At 42.3% G+C, this 25,021-nt stretch overlaps 1 protein-coding gene and 1 long non-coding RNA gene across 2 annotated transcripts in view; one reads left to right on the top strand and one right to left on the bottom strand.

The window, feature by feature from the left end:
* jarid2b (jumonji, AT rich interactive domain 2b) overlaps nt 1-25,021 on the top strand; it is a 108,774-nt gene that overhangs the window by 49,064 nt on the left and 34,689 nt on the right. The window contains exons 2-4 of the mRNA XM_022210147.2: nt 280-406; nt 8,970-9,096; nt 22,148-22,371. Coding sequence (XP_022065839.1) covers nt 280-406; nt 8,970-9,096; nt 22,148-22,371 — 478 coding nt within the window. The remainder of the gene's footprint in view (nt 1-279; nt 407-8,969; nt 9,097-22,147; nt 22,372-25,021) is intronic.
* Nucleotides 626-4,767, bottom strand: LOC127536023 (uncharacterized). The gene is made up of 2 exons (XR_007945015.1): nt 3,799-4,767; nt 626-1,229 (listed from the first exon to the last, which is right to left on the bottom strand). It is a non-coding gene; the product is annotated as an uncharacterized LOC127536023 (long non-coding RNA).

Below are 25,021 nucleotides of genomic sequence, written 5' to 3'. Positions count from 1 at the left end.
GGCAACAAAAACAAAGGAAAAACCTAATCACAAACAGCTGCACAACTTGCAAACATGCTTTCTATATTAACTTGCAGCTCATTGTCTCCTTTTCCAAGTTGGATTTTATTTTTGAAACAAGATATGAGGATTCACAACATTTATGTGAAAATGTTTTTTTCCCACGAGTCCAGAACCAGAGATAACAATTGTAAAAGTGTTGGAAGGAAACCATGCCCATGGTTTCTGTCTGTGGTAATAGTTTATACTTAGCCATCTTCTCTCTGTGTATTTTCACAGGATGACAGTGATGGGATCCCGTGGTCGGAGGAGCGGGTGATGCGAAAGGTGCTTTACCTCTCCCTGAAGGAGTTTAGGACTGCACAGAAACGGCAGCTGGATGGCGATGGAACCACAAACTCCAATGGTGAGGGTTTTTTATGCTTGTAGTTTTTGTGCACATGTTTTACTGTGTAACGGAACCTTACACTTGTGTGCTTACTGGGGTAGATACTGGTAAGGATGCCAGATGAGTATATGCAGATATCCGTTATATAGTTTCGTGCTTGCTTGTAAAGCAAATAAAGCGAACTGACACCACATTTGTTCTAATCAATGACACACAGCTGTAAAAAAAAAAAACTACTTCTGCTTCATAATTACTTTAATAATATCCACTGGGAAGCTGCTTTCTAAACAGTTGGTCAAAAATAATAAAGTTATTAAAAGCTGACAAGATTATAATACAAGAATACAAGAAAACACGAGTGTGCAAAGTCAAATAAAATGGATGATTTCATACACAGTTGCCATGTTAGTTGAAGGAGGAATGCAAACAGCAACTCAGATGGCATGTCCTACTGAGAATGCACTTAGCTCCACAGCTAACAGTTTGATATGAGGGTGCCGAAAAGTTCCTTTAAGGTACTGTGACCAAAGTGGCACCACCTGTTATTAAAAGAAACAAACCCTCCATCTTTTTTCTTGTCACTCTTGGGTCCATTCTTGTTTGGCTAACCTTACTGAAAGCCGCTGATGTTAGCAATGAGTAAATCCTGTTGCCATTGTCCCCTTAATTTCTCATCAGAGCTGTTAGCCTGTCTGTTTCATTGTCCACGCTGATAGAAGGGAGATGCAGCTTGTACATCCTCGTTGTCGCCTCCTCCACATCCTTTGCCCGTTCTTCATCTGATTTCCACACTGATGTGTGTTGTTGTTGTTGTGTGGTGTGCTATGTAACAGCAGCTTAACTGAACAAAAGAAGCAACAATCAGCATGATTTAAAGAATATAAAAATGCTGGATTCTGCTAAATACAGATTAAGCCAAAGTTTGAACACACAATTGTTCTTAAAGTTGAGATCTTTTGGATCTACAGCTTTTGTGAATTGAAACTAAAAACTATTTTAGACTTAGCAGAATTTGCAGCAACTTCCTACTTTTCTCAGATCCTGTACTTGTTGATCCTTATTTACCTTTATAAAGAAGTGAATTTAAAGGGATACAAAAAATTACTCTCTTTACAGGGTACAAGTTGAAAACCTTCACTGTATTTTGCTCAAATGAAAGAAGCAAAGAAACTGCTGCACTGCTGTTTTGTGGAGTAAATGTCAGAGTTGCCAAATTTGTCAGATGATCTTTGAGCAGATGATCAAAGAATCTCATTTACTTTAAACTGTGGGTCAGTGGATAGCAAGTTGCAGTCTTTCACTTCAGTGGTTCAGTGTAACATCCTCAATGGAACCCTTGAACTGAAAGTATTTCCCCTCTTGTTTTTGAAATGTTGCGCATCAAGCGGAGGTACTCTGATAAGGCCTTCCACAGTGCCCCACACAAGAAAACATGCGTCTAAGTGTTGTTAATCTTTTCTAGCTGTGGGCATTTACACGCACCCTGAGGTCAGGACTCATTAAAACATGGGCTAATAGAAACCTCGACAGGAATTAATACTTGAAATTGCTTACTTAGACAGAAATCCAATTCCAGGTGGAAGCTGGCTACAATAACGGTTGGCGTGTTGTGGTGTGTAAACCTGAAGCAGCGCAAGAAGAGTGAGAGCACAGGGGGATGAACAGCTTGTTTTGAACTGAGCTGCCACCATGTCTTTGTTTGACACTGGTGCTCCCACACAAAAAAAGCTCTCAGCCAGCCAACAGCAGAGATTTGAACTTCACACGTGCCTCAGAAGCTATTCTCAGTTGACATTAACACAACCCAGACACCGAAAGAAAAGGAACCAGGAGGAAAAAAGAGCCTCTGAAAGTTCACGCCCAGTCTTCCAGTCGTGCAGCTACGCAGAGAGAGAGACAGGCAGACAGAAAGGAGGGAAGTCTCTTTTGAAATGTAGCTTATCTTTTATACCTAATGTTTTTTTCTCCTTCTCCGTTTTTGTCATGTTTTCTTTATTAGATGTTTTTTCACACCTTTATTTATTCTCTCCGTGCCGAGTGCCCCCTCCCCTTCTTTTATAGCTAGTGCGTCTCCATGCGTCTGTCTGGCATCTCGTCGCTGCCACTCCAGAGCTCCTCAGGGCCTTTTAAGCCACCGCGGGTAGCTGACCTTATCGCCTGAATAAAAATGACTCATTAGAAAGCGTCGGCGGCCCGTCGCACCGGGGGTAACTACAGCAGCCCACGCTGACACAAAAGGGAGCCGGGCTGAATAGACAGGCCCTGCTGTTTTAGAGCACCGTGGGTTAGCAAGGCTTTGGAGGCTGTACAAGCGGCACAGTTTCCCATCTCGCATAGACATTGTGGTGAAACTGTCAGCCATTTTGGAGGATCACACTCAGCATGCACTACATCCTGAATGGGCAGCCCCTGCTGTTTTAGAGGACTGTGGGTTAGAGAGTCTGGGCTTATGTTGGGGCCAGACATGTGCCACAGTTTTAAGTCTTACACAGACGCTATTGTGAAACCTTCAGCCATTTTGGAGAGTCAGACCCTGCACGAATATAAATGATCAGATAAGATATATTGGAGAGTTGGAGAAGATGATGGATTAGAGATAACTGTCGTATGTAAATGATTTGCCGCATAATGGCTTACATGATCTGCACAAAATTAATCAAGGGAAACAGTAGTATTAGATGGCTGTTTGAGTAAAAGTGGCAAACATTTGCTTGTTTCAGCTTCTCAGATGTGAAATTTTATTGCTTTTCTCTGTCTGATGTCATAAGTACAATATCTTTGGGATTTGGATTGTTATGCACAACCAGCAATTTTAATCAGTTTATTATTTGTGTAACAAAATGGCATAAAATGTTTAAAACATAAAGTACTTCCCAGCATTTCTTTCATTTGTCAAGACTATAGGCTGGAAATCTCCACATTTGAGAAGCTGGTTCCAGATTTTTTGCAATTTATGCTTAAAATGACCTTGATTATTAAAAAATATGTTGATTCTCATTGAAAGAATAGCAAGAAAATGTTTGTTGAAGCTCTTGTGTAATCTGAACCTAATCTAGAAAGGGTCCTCTGTGTTTGGGTGTATTTAAACATACATATCCCCCATTTTCAGAAGTTGGTGTCATCTGATTGAAGGTCAGAGCAATACGTGGCTCTAAGCCTCTATAAAGCAGCATTTTCCTCCTCCTCAGGCATCTGCCTATCCATCTTTCCCTCCCCACAGACCGCCATCCGTCTCCAGCGCCTCCCTCTCCTCCTTCCGTCTCCGTCACCATGTGGCAGCAGTGGCTATCTGTTTTAGAGGGGGGTGTGGCAGCCTGTCACTCAGCTGCATGTGTCAGTCTATCTCCCCACCCACCCAGCCTTTTCCCTGCCCATAACCAGCAATCATGCCATCTCCCCTGCCACTTTACCTTTCGCTGTTGGCAGCAGTCCGTCTCTGTGTCCATCACGCTTCCTGCCTCTCGCGTTTGCTCCCTGCATTATTTAACAAATGACATTATGCCCTTCTCCATCCCAGCTTCTGCTCATTCACCCACGCATCCCTCACCCACTCTACCGCGGCCACATTCTTCCTCTTCCTTTTTTTTTTTGCTCTTCCATATCTCCCCTCCATCCGTTTGTCCTTCCGTTTGTCTCTCCCCGATGCAGGATTTTGTTACACATCAATAGGACTCTGGTTACTGCCTTCTCTGCAAGCTCCTGTCTCCTCTCTCCCTCCTGCTGCTCAATCTCCTCGATTATGTATCTCCACACCCACACTCCCCTCTCCGAAGCCCTTTTCTCCCTCCTGTTTCCTTCATCTGTCTCTGTCTCCCCTCTTTCTCACCATCTCCCTCTTTTCCATTTTGTCCTTCCTGTCCTCTGCCCCATCTGTCTTAACTATCTACAGTATCTGTCACCCAAACCCGTCCTCCCTCCTTCTCCTTATTTTCCATTCTTCCTCCCTTCCCTTCCCTTCCCTCCATCCTGTTTCCCACTCGTCCCTCTCCTGTTCTCCGTATCCTTGTAGCTACGTCTCTGCCTCGCCATCTCCCTCCGCCGTATTCTTCTGTGCGTCTCCCCTCCCATCCTTTCCTTTCCTCCCTCTCCATTTCCCTGAGTGCTGTTGATGGAGGAGCTGGCTGCTCGCCAAATACCAAGAGGGGCTGAAGAGAGGGCTCCCTGTTTACCCATTCCTCCGACTGTCCCCTCTCTTTCGCTTCCTGTCTGTCTGCTCGTCTCAGGACTCGCTGTTCCTACCGTTTTTATGCACGTCATGCCCTTTCCCTCAGCACTCACTCTGCTGTCACTCTGCTATCTGTCTGTATTTCCCCTGCCGCCAGCCCCTTGCATGGCCGGAGTGTCAGTTGTGGTGTCTGAAGCGCTGTGTGGGACCTCTCTCTCTGTGATGATAGCATCGCCAGACAAGACGAGGGCAGATGAAGGTGTACCAGCACATAGAGAAGGCTAAAAGTTGGAATATAGATAATAATGAAAAATCAGAGGAGTTCAAAGAATTCACATCAGAAGTCCTATCAAGTGAAAGAGATTGCATCTGGTCTGTCCTTGCAGGCTCAAGCCATTACAGGATCCCAATTTTGACTTTGATGCTTTAGATTTATAGCCTTGAATTTCACAAAGCAGATGTCTTGTTTCTGAGCTGCACATTGTTTTATGCGTTTGTTCTGGCTTGTGGTGAGTGTCATGCTGCGTTGTGAGGTCCAGTTTTAGAAGGAAGAACAATATATTCGGGGTTATTTGGAATCATCTTGCCAGGCAGTCAGTTTTAGCATGTGCTTCTACTCTGAAAAGATGTCTGGAAATGGATGCTACGAGGGGTTTTCCCTCAAATCAAACTGACCATTGTTTCTTTTTAGTTAATCCCGCAATTTTAATCGTAAACAAGGACAGAGGATTGCTTTAAAAATGGGCATAATACAAAATTTTACTGCTTATTTACTAAAGAGAGAAAGATACTACATATACATTTTGTATTAGTTTTCATAATTTCAACTGTAGATAATAGTTTAGAAGGATGGCAAAAGGCAGATTACTTCCTACTATATCTACAAACTTAAAAGCAAATAAGCACTTAACCATATATTATACTATATTCAAGGCCTTTATTTGATTCCCTGCCCGTTAGATATGGCATTGCACTCGTTTTCACATACAGCCTGGGTTTATAAGTGCAATAAAGAATCTATAAAGGTAGGGTTAGGTCTGCCCCCGATTATTGGCTTTTCCATGGTATGACTACTCTGCTATAGTTCTACTTATTACTGCAGTTCACTCTAATAGGCTCCTCTCAGCCCTGTGATATTCCATGTTATGCTATGTACCTCCGTCCACCCCCTCCCGCTCTCTCGAGACATCGAGGTGAACGTAGCGCGGCGATGGGCTTAGTTAAGCACGTCTAAATCTGATTAGCACCCCCCCCACCCCATAGGACCAGCTATTGGGATGGCGTCTCTGCCGCTGCTCCAGGAGCTTCAGTTCAGGATCCCTGCCTTTCTGCCACACTTGCCCATCCCCAGTCCTCTGCTTTCCCAAGATTCCCAGCTCTGCCCCTCAGATGGGCACTCATGTGCAACCAGCATATGTCAAACAACCCTTTGGAGAAATGGGGGAGATACACGGAGGGGAGGGAGTGGGAAAGAGAAGAAGAGGGACTAGAAAAATGGGCCTCTCGCCTGTTTGTTTGCGTTCTTTGGGGACATTATGCGTCAGTCATTCTCTGAGCACAATTAAAGTTAATGAGTTCTTTTGTTTTTTTGTGGTGTGTTTCATTGACAAAATATTGTCCAGAAGTTGTACTTCTTTTGTACCATTTTTGAATCAGTTTTAATCAGCAAAATTTCTCTATTTTACTTTATTTCCTTTCATGATCGCATATTAAGTTCTGAAATGTCACAAACTTGGAATGTGCCCATAAAAAAATGAAAGAATTAGAGCTTCATTGAATTCTCTGTTGCCATATGAGTTGTTTTCTTCTTTTGGTGACTTTGGCTTGAAAGGGAAACTTCAAAGGAATTTAAGCGAAACTCTTTATTCATTAAGGGCATACGGATGTAAGCCTTTCGTGCAAACCAAGGCATTGTAAGGCAGTGATTCACCCCTGGCCTATAGACTTAGAGGCTCTCCAACACCAACATAAGCCGTTGCCAGCAATGCAACAAGCTTACTCATCATGCCGGCTCTTTTTAACTTTCTGACCGCAACATTGTGCCTGATGACTGTACCTCCGCATTCAGGTGCTGACCTGCCCGTCGTGTGCGAGCAAACTTAACTTCCCGTGTGTTTATGCAGTAATGAGAAAGTGCGACTGTGTGTGCGCTCATTCAGCCCAAAGCACATTTAGAAATCTCAGTTAAATCATATGTTTGAAAACTGCTTGTACCTGCTTCACAATCACTCATCTTCAACCTGTCTCCTACATTGTCATTTGATCTCACTACTCCTCCCCATCCCATCTTTCTCAGATGACACAGTGCCCGGACTTGTTCAACAGTAGCGTCTTCGCTAGCAGGATATCATTGAAGTTGCCACTTATCTTAACCCGTGCTCCACTGTCATAATTCTCTTAATTTGTTTTCTTTCTGACACCGACTATTAGGAGTTTGCCGCGTTGTGTGAGTGGCACATTCCTCTAACTCATCAGTCAAATGGAATTTCACTGGGTGTGCTGGGAAGACAGAACTTAGTTACTAAACCAATGAGAAAATGACATGCTGGTGGGAAGGTGTTGGTGAATGAAAGAGTTTGAGTTGCTGCTTAAACAAACCACTGAGAGCTTGAATGATTGGTGAGTCATCACTGCTGAGCATGAATAATTTAACAACCTGCCACACCAAAGTCCAGTCAGGCACAAACACTTGTCAAAACAGGTCGAAAGAGGTAAAATGTCATAAATTGTTGTCAGCTTCAAACGTTTGATTGCTGCATTGCTCACTCACAGATAAAAATCTCCAGTTTTCAGCCCAGCAAAGTCACAGTTGAGTTGGCAAGGGCCCTACAATTTTAAACATGTTGCTGCCCCTCGGTCTCCAGTTGGTTATGGAATTCTTGGCAGCTCCTGCGTTATTCCTTTTTAATAACCTTGAGAAACTCCAAACTCTCCCTGTTGTTTCTCCACTAAGTTTGCTCATTCATGCTCTGTTGTTGAATCAGACAGGCCTGTATGACACGTTTCAAGAATTGCGAGTTCTGCCCGTGAGGAAATCAAGCCTTGTGATATCTATTTAATTTGGTTGTCTCCCTTAATTACCATTGACTTCCACTCCTCTGTTTGACCTGATTTGAATTCTTGGTGCCCGTTGCTGCTTTTGATTTCAGAATCTATCTGGGGGCTTATTTTGTTTGTGTGAGTTGCTCACTAAATATTTAATTAGGGCTCTGTCAATTGGGCGCGCTAAGATTGTCAAGCAATGCAATAGCTGTCCGTTTCTCTCACTGCCTTGGGCTTGTTTTTTTTTTTTTAAAATTCCTTGTCAGAGGGCGCACATCATGTATGTCAGCAGACAACAACAGCTGCATTTGGCAAGGGAAAATATGAATAGGAAAATGAATGAATAACTTTCCTTTCTGTCCAAAACGGCGCCCACGGTGCTGTGATAGATGTGGCAATGTGTGATTTTAACATTTGTGTTGTCCTTTTGGGTCAAAATTGAAAAAAAAAAAAAAGAAAATTCACATTGAAACTTCTGATGTCCACATTTTCAACAATTCTGGGAAGTCTTTGAACATTTTTTGGTGGAAAAAAATAAATGCCAAAGATGTTTCTTAAGAACATTCACATAAAAATCTGCCAAAATCCAGCAAATTTTGCTGGATTTTGGCAGATTTTTATGTGAATGTTCTTCAGAGAATATTAGAAGTTTTACTGATATATATGTAATCACTTTAGATAGTTTTTTAAAAAATTTGAAGATTTTTACTAATATTTACTAATGTTTTTTTGAAAACATTTACAAGAATTTTCTTGCCAAATTTGGGGGATTTTTTTTTTTTAATAAAAGTTTTAGGGGAAATTTTTAAGGAATTATTGGAATTTTCTTCTTGAAGTTTTTGCAAATTTTCAGAAATTTGGGGAATTTTTTTTGCTGAGTTTTTGGATTTTTCAGAGAAGGAAATAATATTTTTTGGTGCCTATAAATGAGGACAACAGGAGGGTTAAGGAGTGTGTGTGAGTTTGTCACTTCAAATTTGCTGGACAACAACAACATTGACTGTTTGGCTCAGCAGCTCGATATATTTGTACAGTATGTTGTATGTTCGACTGAATATTCCCTTTTCATTTTTTTTTATTTTTTTTTGCCTTTTCCACATCTCTAAACTGTACTGTAAAGCAAAACTACCATAGTGTTATCAAAAGAGGTATCTAGTCTGTATTCAGGCCTCTCCACTCTATGAAGTCAAAGAAAAAATAGAAGGCTTTATTTAACACTGTCAGATGAAAACACAGTTTATTCCCAAAAGACGGGAGACATATTTTAAACAGTATTAGCTTCAGGAATGGCTAATTGACAGAGAACCGTGTGAGATATGTGGAAAGTTTCCAAACAACTGGTTGGTAAATATGTTTTTTTGTGTGTGTTTTTAGGTTCCTTAGCCAATGGGCAGCTGAACGGCTCGGGGTCAAAAGGCAGCCACAAAGAAGATGGATCCTTGCGCTCTCAGGGCCTGGATGGGAGCGGCGAGTACTCTGAGGACAGTCCTGCAAAGAAGAGGTGAGTTTGTGTGTGTGTGTGGGTTTATGTGTGTGCATGCCCGCTCCCTAATCCTGTTTCTGTGTCACTGGGTTATAAAGAGCTTTGCAGAGCCCTGAGTCTTGTATCAGCGTAGAAATGTGAGCCCGCTGCTGTCTGTACATGTGAGTTGGTACCAAAAACTGCTACCGCTGATACTGTGAGTGTGAATGTGTGAGAAACTTTGGCACACATGATGTAAATTGTATGCAGCTGAGTTGTGATGACTTTCCTAAGCTCTTTCATAAGTTGCCACATGATACCAGCTGCTTTCAAGCTCTCTTGTTTTACACACACATGTTTCATCTTCCTCTTTTCCCTCATCCGTTCTTTTTTTCTTTCTGTAATTTATTCGCTCTCTCTCCCCATGCCTCACATGTATCCTCTGTTACAACATCCCTGGGAAAATCGATTCAAAATGTTTCGGTGCAGCATTGTTCATTGCAGTGATTTATAAACTTACTCTGTGCACTCTCTTTGTCATATTTTCTTTTCTTCTTCCTGACTTGCTGCTTCTATTTTTCCCTCTTCAAGTGTTTGCAGTAAAATGTTTAGAGAAGAGCAAGTTGCCTTCGGTTTTAAACTGAAAATGATATAAATAGTAGAACCATTTAAAGAGTGCTGAGCTTCTTTAATGAGGACAACCCTCCTTCAATCGTTTAATGCAAATGCAATTTCAGCCATTTATAATTAGCCACTTTAAAGAATGTTGTCATGCATTTCCAAATTAATCGTTTAAGCACTGAAGTTGTTGCAGAGCACAATAGGCTGTTAATTTACAGCCGTTTTAATTTTTTTATGAAGGCATTTATGTAATGCGTGAATTATTGAAACTGATTATGTCGGCAAAAAATAGTCATTTTCAGAGATTGTTACAAAATACTCCTCTCTTAGACAAATGTTCTCAGAAAATGATGTATTAATGATCTTTGGAGAATGTGATGCTTTTAACGCATCCCGCATGAAAACAGCTATAAGATCACAAGCTGGAAATTCTGATTTACGCTAAATTATGCTCTATAGAGTGTCCAGCAGGTTTAAAATAGCTGATCTATGCCTCTGAGCTCAACAACACGTGCACTCATACAGACTACACCTTACACAATGCGCTGATACATTCATTCTTATATTTTTGTTTTAGCAGCTATGAGCTTTTTTTTCTTACATTTTTGTTTCTCAAGCAGACAGCTAGGCAGGTGTATGTGTGTGTGTGTTTGTGTGTGTGTGGTTTTGTTCTGCCCCTGGTCCCTCGCACACATTGACAGGGCATCCAAGCATCAGTGTAAAGCTGGAGGCGGAGTCTGGGGGCTGGACTGCAGCAGATGTCCTTCTGTAATGAGCAGCCCATACAGGCTCCATTCACTGCATGTCAAGCACCTGCCCAAGTCCTCTGAGCTGTCATTCGATACTGTAACCTCAAAATCTCAGCTTGGTCATTACAAGCTTTCATCTACCTGGGTTTGGAACAGGTGGGCCCTGCACCAACTGATATTACAGGCTGTTTCCAGACTAAAACTCGCCTACAAAGGGGTTTTTAGACTGTAGAATGGATAAAAAATGACACAGCCTTGACTGTGAAATGAAAAAAGTGCACGACAGGAAGAAAACTTGAAAGTTGTTGCAGCACTTGGTCTTAGTCAGAGTAAAACTGAATTATGTAGTGAGAGAATTGTAGCATGGATTGCTTGATTGAACAACAGAAAGTGTTGCATTGAAACAGAGCGATCATGTGGCTTAAATTATTGTAAAGCGTGAACACTCTTCTCTTAAGCGAGAAAGAAAGGACTGAAGGAATGAGGTGTAACAAAGATACACTCAGTTTTTTTACTTCCTCTTGCTCTTATGGCCTCTGGTGCTCTGCGAGTGGAGTTCAGTCAGAGGCCAGGCTGCTCTGTGGTTTTCATTAGTTCACCACACACACACACACACACACACACACACACACACACACACACACACACACACACACACACACACACACACACACACACACACACACACACACACACACACACACACACACACACACACACACACACACACACACACACACACACACACAGTAAACCTGAATGGAGAAAAGCTTTCTATCTGATGCTAATGACACACAAGCCTAGCCAATACTTGGCAATGCATCTTAAAAAAAGCAGGTTATTTTGCACTCTTGTGTGTCTGTACTTTATGAAGGATGACTCCGGTGCCCTGGCGTGGCTGCCCCGCACAGTTCCTAAACAGGACTAACTGTGATGATGCCAGGAGCTTTTACACCTGGCACCGGCAGAAACAGAAGGGAGGAGCAGTGGCGTAACTGGTTCCAATTTTGAGCGAACAAAAAGTTTGAGGAGGGCGAGGATGAAGGGATCGAGCACAGACAGAGAGAGAAAGACTGGGTGGAGCAGCAGAGGGAGAGCAATAGGAAGAGAGGCAGAGACAGAAGGACAGGTGCGAGTGATTTTTGGCAGGAAGCGGCCCCCTTTAGAAGTCTTTGAGATCAACTCTGTGTTTGCCTTCCCATGCTCCTGAGATTGGTGGAGAGACTGGCAGCACATCCCTTCAAACATGCCAACTCATTGTAGCCCTCTCTTACCAGCATGACCATATTCTCCAAATGGGGTTCCCCTTGCCAAGCTTGGGCCGTGCACACACACACTTGCGTTCACAGCCCAGCACAATCTCACCAAAGCCACGGTTTACTGACCTACTTATATTCCCTCACTTCTTTTCCTCTCCTGCATTTGAATCAGGTTGACAAAGTGGCTTCCTGTGCATTTACCTGCAGCTAATCAAGACAATTCCCAAAGCAGGCTCTTGTTTCAGGTTTTTGTGTTACCCATGAAAAAAGTCATGAGCTCAGCTGTACAACTTACTGCTCTTACTGGAGTTTCTTCTCCAATAAGCTGTCATGTTTTTTCACACTTTGTCAGTATCTCACATATGTGGTACAGTCCTGAATTAAATGAGTATTTTCATTTTGTATAACTGTGCCGACAGGATACAATCAAAACAGACTTCCAGTGTGGTTTCTTTTTAAAGGATGAGGACATTTTTGTGGTTTGATTCTGTATACAGTGGGTCATGTAGGTAGGATGCCAGTCTTCACAATTATGTTAAACATCGTCAATCTGCTAGTTTTCTCTACCCTCTAAAGTCTTGAGCGCATTCTGACGTGATTTAAGAGTTTTGGAACCAGAAGAATTAGATCAAGATGTTCATTTGGTTAATGCTGAAGTTTTCACCGCATTGCCTGCAGCAATTCCGCTAGTAGTTCGTCTGTGTGTGAAAGTGAATACAAACTTATGAAGCTCTGCAAAAGTGTGAACAGAGCGTGAGTGTGTGGATCACAAGTTGAGTACCCCTCTTAGACAGCCTTCTTAACTTAATTTCTGCGTTGTCTCGCTCTTTTCTGTTCCACTTTTCTTTTTTTCCTCCTCTGCCTCTTTTTACTGAACCCCACTTTTGGCTCTCTTTGAATCTGTTCTCTCTGTTGTCTCAGCCAAGACACACACTCAGCTGCTGCCGCTTGTTTTGTTTCGACTTAATGAATGCCAAGTGTGTACACACACACACAGGCACACACGCACACACGTACTTGTCTTGTCTAGCATAACCAATGACTCTTGTCAGTAATGCATAATCACCGTTTCCATTTATGAGGGATTACATGCATGTGCGCGCAGGCCTGCACACACACTGTGGGTGTGTTTTAATAGAGGGCCCTAATGTGTCTATTGATTTGTTTTAGATGTTATTGTGAAGTAACCTACTTGCTGCACTGCTAACACCTAATGGATAGATTAATACAAAGTGGAATCCTGACACGAACAAACTTAAACCCAGCTAACTCAGCTACAGTGATGCTGCTGTACATTCACCAAATATTCGTGGGTAGATATGTGAAGCAAAGCTGGACATTTAGTCAACTGAGCTCTGTTTTTTTTCTGCAAAATGGTGTCTGTTTGTCTTTGAAACACCAGTAAATACTGTGTCAGAGCTTAGTCCTGTGCTGTTATAAATGGTCTCGTTTTGTTTTTTCGTCTCCCCTTATTCTCTGCTGGTGACTCACCCTGCATGTCAGTCTTCAGAATCTCCTAAAACTCTCCTCTCATTGTCGCTGCCTTGCTGCGGCTTTATGAAAGCCTTCTGTGCCACCGGAAAATGGCAGGGTGAAGGAGTATTAACCATCCGCCACAGTGAATAATGTCACTCGGCACACAACCTCGCTCCCATAATCACTGTCAAATACCAGTGTGATTGTAGCATAGATCAAATTATAAAAGCTGGTTTGCATGGTGTTCCTTATAGCATAACACAGCATAATCTAAATGCTTCGTGGGATTTACTGTACGTTGTTATTTTTAAATCCACTGCAATTGAAGCTGCCATCTTTGTGTCATAAAGTACTTTACCGAGCTGCCGATATGTCTGTTTGAAGCCAAGATGTTACGATGTCTCAGCAGACTGCAGCAAGTTTGAGTAGCTGCTTGATATCAGTATATTAAAAGCAGTGTATGATTTGATAAAAATAAGAAGAGATCCTCAAATGAGAAGCATAACCTTGTACATGAAGATATATATATATCAGTAACATTCAGAAAACACACATTTTCAAGTAAAGGCAGGCACCGCACACCTTGCTGTGCTATGAAAGCCAGGGGCTCAGTTGGAGGTTGTACTTGAAAAGCATAAACTATTTCAAATGTCTACCAAGAGGTGTTGTGCTGTAGAGCGCTGAGGCCTACTGGCTGTATCAGCCTTGTCGTCTCAACCTGAGAGTTTTGTCTCAACTGTAAATGCGCAGGTGAAAGACTGATCATTCAGAAACAATCTGTCTGTGTGTGTGTGTGTTTGTATTTATCTTTTATATCACTGTGCTTGTACATGTGTGCCTCCGTTTCTTTTGCATCTGTCTGTTTGGTTGTTTTGATAGTTGCACAACAGGATAGCAAGATGTCCTTGTCTGGAAACCTTGAAAATCAAAGACAAATCTGCCTTCCAAAGAAAACGTACAAGAAATACATAAATACTTCTCTTTCAGTCTTTTTATAATCTTTCATGAGGGTGTCTCTGGTCCCAAGTGAATCCACTCAGTCTCTGAAGGTCTACATATGTGACTCAGGGTTAATTAGACTGATTGCTCAGCACAAACAACAACAGCTCTGATATTTATTGACCCAACCTGGCAGTGGTCAGCCCCTCCCATGGGTGATTTAAGGTGGACTACAAGGTCAGAGGTCATAGGGTTGAGGAAGGGGGATTGGCAAAAAGCCTGGAGCTGTGGACCTTGACTGCTAACAAAGGTTGCATTTAAGTACAGTGCTCCATCTTTTCTTTGTGGCTACAATCAAAAGAAGAACTTTTTTATTTTTTGTCTTGGGATACGTCGGTGTGAATCTCTGTTTTTGTTTTTTTTCCAAGGTGGTTCTTTTAGCGGCATTTAGCTCAAGTGTAGCATCACTTGTACATTAGCATTTTTTAAGCGACAAAGGGGACAATGGGTGACTTCCATCTGACCTAATATAGCATTTATATATTCACACAGATACAGCTTAGCTTAATCTATTGTCAAGATGTCTTTTCTCTGCACATCTGCCTATCACGCCATCTCCCCTCTCATCATTACACTCCCCCACCCCACCAAAATGGGGGCTGCTGGTGGGAAGGGGGGGCAAGGTTATATTTAAATGTGCACGCAGGCACCGCTAAATCTTTTATCTCAAATGAATATCAGCTTTATTGTGACTGCTTGAAGCATATAGCTGTCACCGCTCAACTGGGACTCTCTCTCTCTCTCTCTCTCTCTCTCTCTCTCTCTCTCGCTCTCTCTCTCTCTCTCTCGCTCTCTCTCTCTCTCGCTCTCTCTCTCTCTCTCTCTCTCTCTCTCTCTCTCTCTCTCTCTCTCTCTCTCTCTCTCTCTCTGAATAACACATTCATGCATTTATCTTGATGTCAGTGCAAAGCAGTTAAACATTACAAACCATATGCTGCTATATACATCACTACCCTGCTTATTATGGCATCTCCGAGTGAACTACTGTTTGTATTTTTAGTCTGATAAAGAGAATAGTTAGTGGACTTCTGTTTACATATTTGTCCTCCTGGCAGCCCCAGCTTGCTGACTAATGATTGTGTTTATTTACATGCACATGCTCAGTGTATATGTGACCGCGGGCCTATGGGTGGGCTGTTTGCATATGTGAAGGTCACAGGGTTGGCGGGTCAGCTCACTGCGGTACCATCCCTCTTCTAAATGCAGGGAGACAGAAAAGCAATAAACACATTGAGTTAAGTGAGTGTTCACTTAGGAGTGTTTACTCTGGACACTCATCATCCATTTTAGGGTTTGTATTGGGGAAACTACAAAAGGTTTTACGGGCTCAAGTTGAATATATCAGTGTGCATTTTCAGCACTGGTAGTTGCTCCATTTAGGCTAAAAAGGAACATCTGTCAAATCCAGGACGTTCATGTTTTTCACTGGATACACACATTCTCCAATTTATGTGTAGAACTAAAAGCGCTTCAGTTTGTTGTATGTAATAAGGGAGAGGTTTGGTATCCATTCCTAAACATAGTTGCTGTGGAGCTTTGTTTCTTTCATGCTTTCGTGGTTCTATTCACACGTGCACATGGTGTCAATTACAGTGTGATCACTGCTTTCAGCATCTCCATTTTATCGCCTAAGAAAAATCTTCGGGGCTTAAAAAATTGTGCATACACTTATCTCAACAACTCACTTGCCTGCTGATGGGTTCGATCTGAACAGACTGGCAGACACACAAACACCCACAGAAATAAACTTGCATAAGAGCAGACAACGACACCAATTGCACACACATTGTGAAGATTAATCATTACATGTAAACATTCGTATGCTTTTCAATCTGTACATTTGTGTTGCTCTTATGTGGACAAAAAAGAGTCAGACACACATTTGCTAACACACACATGCTCTCACAGAGCCAGCTGCACTGAGGTAGTATTTTATCAGGACCATGTGGACCATCTGGAGCCAATTAATACAGCCCCTAAGGTACAGACTCTGGATCATTGCTCTTCTCCTCAAACTATAACCTTTACCATGGGAGGGAATACAAAGTCTGACTGTAGCCCAGCCTCATGCCAATATCTATCAAACCTTGGGCCCACTGTGGACGCACTCAAGACTCTCCTTGACTCAGATGTGGCATTTTCTTGTGAAAAACAGAAGTAATCCAATTTTCAATGTCTTACATAGCTTTAAGGTTGCTTTTGCTTAGAAATAAGTGAGATTCTAATTGTTTTTCTTGGCTGGTATGCACATAATTGCATTTTTGAAAAGCTTTTTTCTTGCCGTTTGCCTTAGTTTCTGTCTGTGTCCACGATTGTTTTGGAATAAATAGTGAATTTTTACATCACTGGTGACTACTTGCATCGAAAAGGAACTTCACAGTGCTAAGAGAGCAAGGTGCTTGAAAGTGCACAAATCAACTCAGGGACTCTACCAGCTCATGTTCCCCTCACCGGCCTTATCCAAATATCTGGTTACAGTGGTACAGCAAAGGTCTGAAACCAAACCACACGGCGACTGCCACACATAGCAGCCAAGTCTCCACTGTGGAGGACCCAGGCATCGGCTACACGGGACACAGTGTACAGTATGTGACCTCACATCCACAGACACACATGCCATTAAAAGTCTTCTCACGTTAAGCTGCTCAATCACTCAGCGTGTCATTCTATCCACTATTTCATTAAGGGATTTAGCTCTGATTCTATATTTGGCGAAATATGGAGAACTTGCAGCTGAAAGTGGAACCTGGCTTTAAATGTTGCTAAAAATCATGGTATAGTTGTGAGATTTAACTGAAACCTGAGTGCTGGCTTCAGGTTTAACTTCAGAATCCCAAACAGGCTTGGTATCTGGTGTTGGTTGCTTGTTTCAAGCTTGAGTTCACTCATTAATACAAATGCCAAAGACAAATGTTTTCTCAAGCTCAGGCGATGAAAACATCCGTGACTTGTAGTTTACTTCAAATCCCCAGACTGTTTGGGTCTCTTCTTCGCCCCTGTCCTGTTGCTAAAATTATGTATCACTTGTGGGCGACTTGCACATATTGGACTTCATCAATATTTAATAAAGAAATGAAAGATGCTGAGCCAACAGCTTATTTAATAAATCAAACATGCATGGAAGACCACTTCTTAAACAATCAGTCCTGCTTAATTGACATTCAACATATTTTATTCTGCATCGATTAAAAGTCTTTTATGCACGAATGAGCTGGTATGCAGTTTAATAAAACAGTTGTTGTCAGTTCCCCAAAAACAAACATGCACATGTGCTTAGTCATCTAGTTTGCTGCACTCTGCACCCTGCTGATGTGCTTTGGCTGACAGTAAACTGGTTTCAGGAGCCAGCTGAGGCTGGAGGTTTGTGTTTGTGATACTCTTCTCCCACACTGAGGGTTCCTGAGTTATTGACTAAGTGTGAAACAGGATTTCAGTTTTTGCTGGCTTTCCTCTGCTGGCAGATGTAAGAGACAAGGGGCAGTTACTGATCAACGCCCCTGAAGTTTTGACAGCCTCCTGCTCAGTGTCACTTCAGCAGGGTGGATTCTTGCCAACACCCTCCTAGTACGACCACATGGAGAAGTCCAACCATCTCTGCAGTTCTCATGGAAATGGCTGTCGCTGGAATGATATTGATAAAATGGAGACTGGAGAAGAGAGCTGAAACCAGCGTTGATTGACAGGGTCCATGTGCATGTATGATCTGTGTCTACCGTCGACAGCTGTACAGCCTGAACACACAGGGTTGTGCTTTTGGCCGAGTAAAACACATTGTAGCTGTTTTTCATCTTCCTCCATGTCCCAGCCTCTCCCTTCTCATCATCACCGCTTTCTCCCTATTCTTCATCTCACTTCATTTCATATGTGAGCAGGAACTCACAAATGGCCCCTTATTCTCTTCCTTTCTTCTTCCTCCGTTTCGTCTTCCTTCGCCGGGATTGCTGGCTGACAGGGTCGTCAAATTTTCTCACTCTGCCTCTCTCAGAGATAATCAATGCTCTCGCGCCTACGATGGCATGTGTAATATTAGACATTAGAGCAGCCGTTTGAAGGGTGGATGGCTGGGGGGTAGCAGGAAGGAATGGAGGGAGGAAGGGATGGATGATAGGTGGATTAGAAAGGGATGAATGGGGACATCCTGCTGTAATCTCTTTGCTTTTTCTCCTGCTATTGGATCTGAGTCTCCTCTTTTTTCCCTTTCACTGTGTCTCTCCGGCTCTCGTCTCATTCTCCTTCAATCAGGGCAATCAGACTAATTTTTAACTTGCATAAGCCTCACTTTCCCACTGTCGCACCATACCAATGAGTATTCTATAGCTCTACACGCTTGGGAACACGGTGTACCCACGCTTTTACACACACACACATGCACACACGAACACACAGAGAGCAGCCCTCCTCTGGGCAGACGGAGGTCTAAATCAGGGGCTCATGTTACCACTCAGCCCTTAGCGCAGTGGCAGCACTTACAAAAACAGTCATGTCATTGCAAATTGTTCCCATGCTAATTTCCCGTATTTACTGTACCTGGTCCTTTGAACTCTTGTGTGTGTGGTTGAGTGTGTGTCTGCTATGTCGGTGCCTTTCTCACGCATGCTTGATTGTCTCCTCATCTGTTATTCCTATAAACAGATGTGATTCAGCATCGGCATTATTGGCAAAACTTTGGGGACATTCCGTAATTTCAGGAGGAAAATAGGTTGAATTTGTTAAATAAATGTTACTCTAATTGTTTTTCATGCCCTAATTTTCTGGCACCTCAGTAGCGATAATAACACTAATCCTGTTTTGCCCCTGAGTACTTGTTTTCAAAGAAAAGAGGTGTCTGTCATCTTTTAAATAATTGCTTGTTACAGGAATTGCAAAAATAAGGTGCCTAGTGGTTTTATTTATCTATATTCTCTGCCAAACCCTGCATTATCAGATCATCAGTGAAGCAGATCTGTTTTTATTACCTTTTTATTAGCCATGGCTCTGTTGTTAGCAACAATAACATTAAAAAGGGAAAGGAGATGAGAACTGACATTGCATATAAAAATGTACATAAATAGAGGTTAGTCCAATTACTAGAGAATTACCTGTATGTATCTTCAGTGAGACTTTGGGAAAAGGCCCTGCAGCAAGTCTCCCATGCTGGTTAATAGGTAACAGATAACAGTGGATCAGTCGAGGAAAACATGGGGTTCGTCTAAAGAGGCTATGGTTGACTGTCTCGACAGGATGTAGTAAGCACATCGCTTTAGTAACACATCTGTCTCTGTCCTCATTCTTTCGCTGAGTTGATTGTGCTTATGTTGTTATACTCCCTGTTGATCTTTTTTGTGCATGTCAGTTATTCCCCTCTCTCTCTTTAAAGCGGATTTCATTATTTTTGTTCACAATTTTTGAAGTTTTATTGCTGTAAAACACAGTTGAGTGGATGTAACCTCCACAGGGGCTTTAATAAGCAGCTCTGCTCAGTATAATAGTTACACTGTACGTGATTTAAAACAAGAGATGGAAACATGCTGAGTTTGGACAACTGGAATGGGTAGCAGCAAACAGATTAAGTTGATTCTTGTCAAGCAAAGAAATCTGGCTCAAATAAAAGCAGTGTCAACTTTTATTATGTTAATTTGCTGCTTTTTATCTTATAAAATAAAATTGTCATAAACAAGCTCATAAACTGTGCTCATCTACAAAATATATTTCTATGTAATATATATATATATACACATAGACTGTAGCCACATAATCATTTTCTGTACTGCATGTCATTCCTTCCCTTCTTCCTTCCTTGTCTTCATCTCTCACACTTTAAAGTTTCAGCTCCTACAGTCACGCAAACCTCCCTGATTACAGCCTCTCTTCTTCGTGTTCTCCTCTCTTCTATATCACTTCATCTCACTTTCTGGCTTCATCCCTCACCGTACTTCTGTCAGTATTCCCTGCACCCCTGTATATCAAACTTTTCTTCTCCATCTACCCTGGAGTGTGTTTGATTTGTTTTCAGTGCTTCATTCTCTACATCTTAGTTTTTAATTGCTTTTCTGATCCCTTTGCTTTTCCATATGCCTTTCTCTGTTTATCCTGACTATTCTTATACTATGTACCTTTTCTTCCTTTATTTTACCATGCTGTATTACTATACCTTTAATCTAAACTGGTTGGCAACCAGAGCGACTCCGCTTTCTGCTTCATTGCTTACTTTTTCTTTCTTTTTGTCTTCCATTCTTCGGTTGTGCTCTGTTTTGGCCTGCTGCCCTGCTGTTTTTTTTTCCTCCATATTTTGCGAGTAGATCACAGCCTTGTGTGAAATGACACCTGTCCCCATTGTGCTGTTTTGCCAACTGAATAATCCTGCTCTTTTTTTGCCTATTGAATCGTCATATTCTTTGTTCTGTAATATCGGGGGATAACGCTACCTCATGTATGTACCGAGCTTTTAACTAAATGTTGAAATATGGAACCTTTATGATATCCTGTCTTTCAGGAAATTAGTTTTCTTATTTATTTGGACTTTAAAAGTCTGTATTTTGTATATGTTTTGTCAATTTTGTCTGAGTATGATAGATTCACTGTTGTGTGATGTTGAATTCCAGCTCATAAAAAGCCAACCTAATCATTTTGTTTACTAAATGTTTGATGCTAAATGAACTGCAAACAGTTGTTCTCCCACCTTGTTTTTTAAATGTAGGACTTTGGCAATGTGTGAGCAATCATCTCTCAATTTCTCACATATCGAGCTTACACCCATGTCAGGGCAGGAAATTGACACGTTTTGACTCTGCGCTGTTCTCTGATTGGAGTGTAATCGGAGCTCTGCACCTTTCAGTGGCTGCGCCAAATGCATTGTGGGTGTTCTCCAGACATGATCCTATCTTCCCTTACCTCAGTCCGGTCCGCAACAAATTGACAAATAATACCAGGATATCACATTGCTTCTATCACTACTCCTCAACATTTATAGCGTAGCTCATGCTCTCACACACACATAGGCAGACACACCAGCAGCGCTAATCGATTGAGGCCGCCCGCTGGTGCACGTGGCCCCCAATTGGTTTGTGTGTGCACGTGCATGTGCCTGCATGATAAGTGCATGTGAGAGAGGTGCGTGTGTTGTGTATGAAGGAAGCAGCGTGACAGCTCAGTCCATTGCTTTCTCTCCGACATTCACTTCTTAATATTCTGCTCTTACCCTCGCCTCCACTGACACACACTGTGAAATAAAGAGAGAAAAGAGACAAGCAGAGAGAAAAATGAGAGAGACATCTCAAAAGCTTTGTGCACCACAGAGGAAAGCAAGCACAGTTGTAGAGGCTGAAGCGGGAAAATAAAATGGCGGAAAAGTGAGGAAGAGACCGAAGTAAAAGAGGGGAAAAATTAAGAGACAGAAAGATAGAGGAAATGAAGAAAAAGTTGTTCTCTGGCAGCAGTTGGTTCAGATGGTTCTTATCTATTTGGTTGTTATCAGCTGCCACTTACTGCGCATGCTTTACCTTACAGACAACATGATTAAAACATTAACTACTATGTACATTTATGTGTATCTGAGGCTACGCAGATGGAAGCTTTATGTCATTTACAAAGACACCCACACACCTACTGAATGACCACGTTAGATGAGTGTGTGGATGCCTGCACACACATGCATAATAAATTCTTCACTCTAGCGTAAGTGTTTCAGCACAGCTCTCCACAGTGAGACAATAGCTATAGGGCCACGGGAGTAAAAAAGATGAGAAAGTGGTCAAGTGAGAGAGTGGTTGTGCAAGTATGTAAAAGAGCAACTTTGTGATTTTAATCAACTTCAGACTACTTTGCCTTTTGCTGAGTTGCATTGGGTCAAATGACATTCTGGATATACACAATCTGCTGTAGCTACACTGGGTTAAATTTCTGATAACTTCTGTGTGTGTGAGAGTTTTTCACATTTCTAATTGTAATATAATACATTTATCTCCATGTGAATAAAGTGTTAATTTTGTTGTTTTTTTTCCTACACAGACCTCGGCTCCAGGCTCAGCGGAAGTTTGCCCAGTCGCAGCCCAACTCACCCAGCACTACGCCCGTCAAAGTGGCCGACCCAGGCAGCCTGAACACTGGCCTGGCCACTGTGCCATCCACATCCCTCTCATCGCTCTCCTCATCATCGCTGTCCTCCTCCATCCAGGACCTGTCCAGGCGCAAGCCCAAGACGGAGGACTTCCTCACCTTCCTCTGCCTCAGAGGTAGGAAACAGCAGAGTGGAGCAGATGGAGGCATAATTACATGCACGCTTACAACCGGCGGCAGAGTGGGAGGGATGCTGTTTAACAAGAAAGCTGCAGATATGTCTTGTTCTAATATTAGAGGGGTTTTTTTTCTAATCCAGGATGCACGTCTCCGCTAGAATCGGAGCTACATATTGCTTCTGTGGCTTGACGACATTTTGCTACCGCACATCAACGTACATTAACAACTCAAGAGCACTTATTGTAAGTTTTGTTAAGTCAGGTTTTGATCAGCCTCCACCCACTCAAAACCTTGCACACATAGTGCAAGGTTTCACTGCATACTTGCCCAAGGCTGAGATTATCCTGCATTTCATCAGCTTACACATCTCCCCCTCCTACCTTTCACCAACTGTCTGTCTCTTTAGCACCCTGCCTGTCACCCTCTACTGCAGCAGCTGTTTGTACATAGATACACACACCCTGCACTACAAGTACTACACAGGTTCATCGACACTATGTAGCACCTTTAATGTCAAATGAACTGTAAAGGCCATGACTGAGTAATTAGCAGTCTCGTTGGGAGTTTTGTGTGTGTCCTCCACTCTTTTTTGTCTCAGACAGAAACATTATTTACTAAGAGAACAGAGAAAACTATGTGGGTTAAGTAGACACACCAGGACACTATCTCACACCCATATCAATCCAGTGTACAGTAGCTTGAACTAGCTCAGACCCCCCTGACACTCAGGGTAACTAAATGAGTTCTTCTTTCCTTTAGAGTTAATGAAGGACTCATGTTACTTAAAATCTATGCTCTGCTGGCCAGCAAATAGAGTCCACTGCCAGGACACTGCAAAAAGTTTCTGTCCTGCTGCAGCTTCAAAATAATGGTTTTATTATATAGTATTTTATGTGCTAAAATGTTCAAAGACCAAATGGCAAAGTTCCAAGACTTTGAATCCGCTTTCAAAATCTGTAACTTATAAATCTGAGCTTGCAGAAAGCTTTGTGCAGTGAAATTTTACAACTCAAAATTAAGAAAACAACCACAAAAGTGACTCCAAAATCAATCTTTCTGCAGAAGGAAGACACAGTAGCAGCAGTAGTAGATGTCAAGTGCGCTTTATAAAATTCTCTCCAAACTCCACTTTGGATTCAACATTTCTCCTACAGTAACTCGTTAATGGGGAATATTTCTATGTTCAATATAAACGCAGTGTTGGGTTTGACCATTAGTATTCTCTACTATACTTCCTGAGTGGATACAGAGTTGCACAAAAGATGTAAGGAAGAAAAATGACCCCTAAACACTTTCCATTCATGCTTCTGTCTCATCCTTTTCTTATGAAATATAAAAGAGGGAGGGACACAATCAAGGCCCGAATAATAAAAAGTTTAGGACCATTTTCTCAAACAACCTTGGCTGTGACTTCTCTTAGCTATCTTAATTTTATCCTCAGTTGAATATCCCACCCACCTTTTTTATTCGCAACGTCCTCGCAACCACAATTAATTCCTTTTGGAGACAAAACGCCTTGCTTCAGATTAATTTACTGTTATCATTATTAACCTCTGCCCATCTCCTACAAAGTAGGCTCAAGAATCTGGAGAGGCAAATTTATATTCAAGTCTGTTGGGACGTGATGGCTATACGTTTCTATTCTGGGGAGAATACTTCTATTATGGAATGTCATTTTAACCTTACAGGGCTCATTCAAAAATGTGTAATTGGAGGTTGCTAAAAGTGACTGAAGCGTTCAGTGTGAGGGGCCTTGATTTGCATATATAGGCCACGGTGTTACATAGGCTAATGATATAACGTCCCATATTCTTTGAAGATGAGATTATTCTCAGCTCTGGGTGCCGAGCTAAACTCCACCCTTATACGCGTGGAGAGGTAGACTAATGAGGTGTAGGTGACTGGTCCTGACTCAGTTTTGCCGCCTTCTGTCTTTATAATTAACGCGAAGGTTTGGTGCTGTGCAAGCTGATTTCTTGTCTCCGTATGCAAGGTCTGCTGTACTGCACTGTGCTGCTAATGCTAATTTTAGAGCTAGTGCTGCTAAGCTAACTATTGAACTGTTTTCCACTGGCTTTTTCCACTCTGCCGCTCCCTGCTTTACCGCCGTATTTATAGACGCACTTTAGCTCTGTGTGTGTGCTCTGTCCATGCTGTGAGGATGACATTTTCCTTCGCAGGGGCTTCTTCTGCTCTGTTTTCCCCTTGGCCTCTCACATGACCCATATGCAGGGACCCTTACCAAGAGAGGGACATGGGAGAATGTCAGCAGAGCCCTTGAGGTTGCGTCTGTGAGTGTGTGTGTGTTCAAGCGTGTGTGTGTGTGTGTGTGTGTGTGTGTGTGTGTGTGAGAGAGTGTAAATCCACATTAACCACTGATGTCGCCTGTCCTGCTTATCTCCGGTGTGCCCTCTCATCATTGTGTCTCTGCGTGGTTGTGTGTGTGTGTGTGTGTGTGTGCATCTATCTGCACACATTCAGTATCCAGGGTATATGAGGAGACGCAGCCAACAAGGACATCTGTGTTAGCCTGGTTAATCTTTTCAAAGGGACTCCAGTCTTTGATATGGTCTGAAACCCCCAATCCCCTTTAAGATTCTGATACATGTCTCTGGTGATCTGACCACCACACACATTAGGCTCCTT

Source organism: Acanthochromis polyacanthus, chromosome 11, assembly GCF_021347895.1.
Source record: "Acanthochromis polyacanthus isolate Apoly-LR-REF ecotype Palm Island chromosome 11, KAUST_Apoly_ChrSc, whole genome shotgun sequence".
Classification (NCBI taxonomy): Eukaryota; Metazoa; Chordata; class Actinopteri; family Pomacentridae; genus Acanthochromis; species Acanthochromis polyacanthus.
The sequence above is the reverse complement of the archived record's forward strand: the minus strand, read 5'-3'. Positions and strand labels throughout refer to the sequence as shown.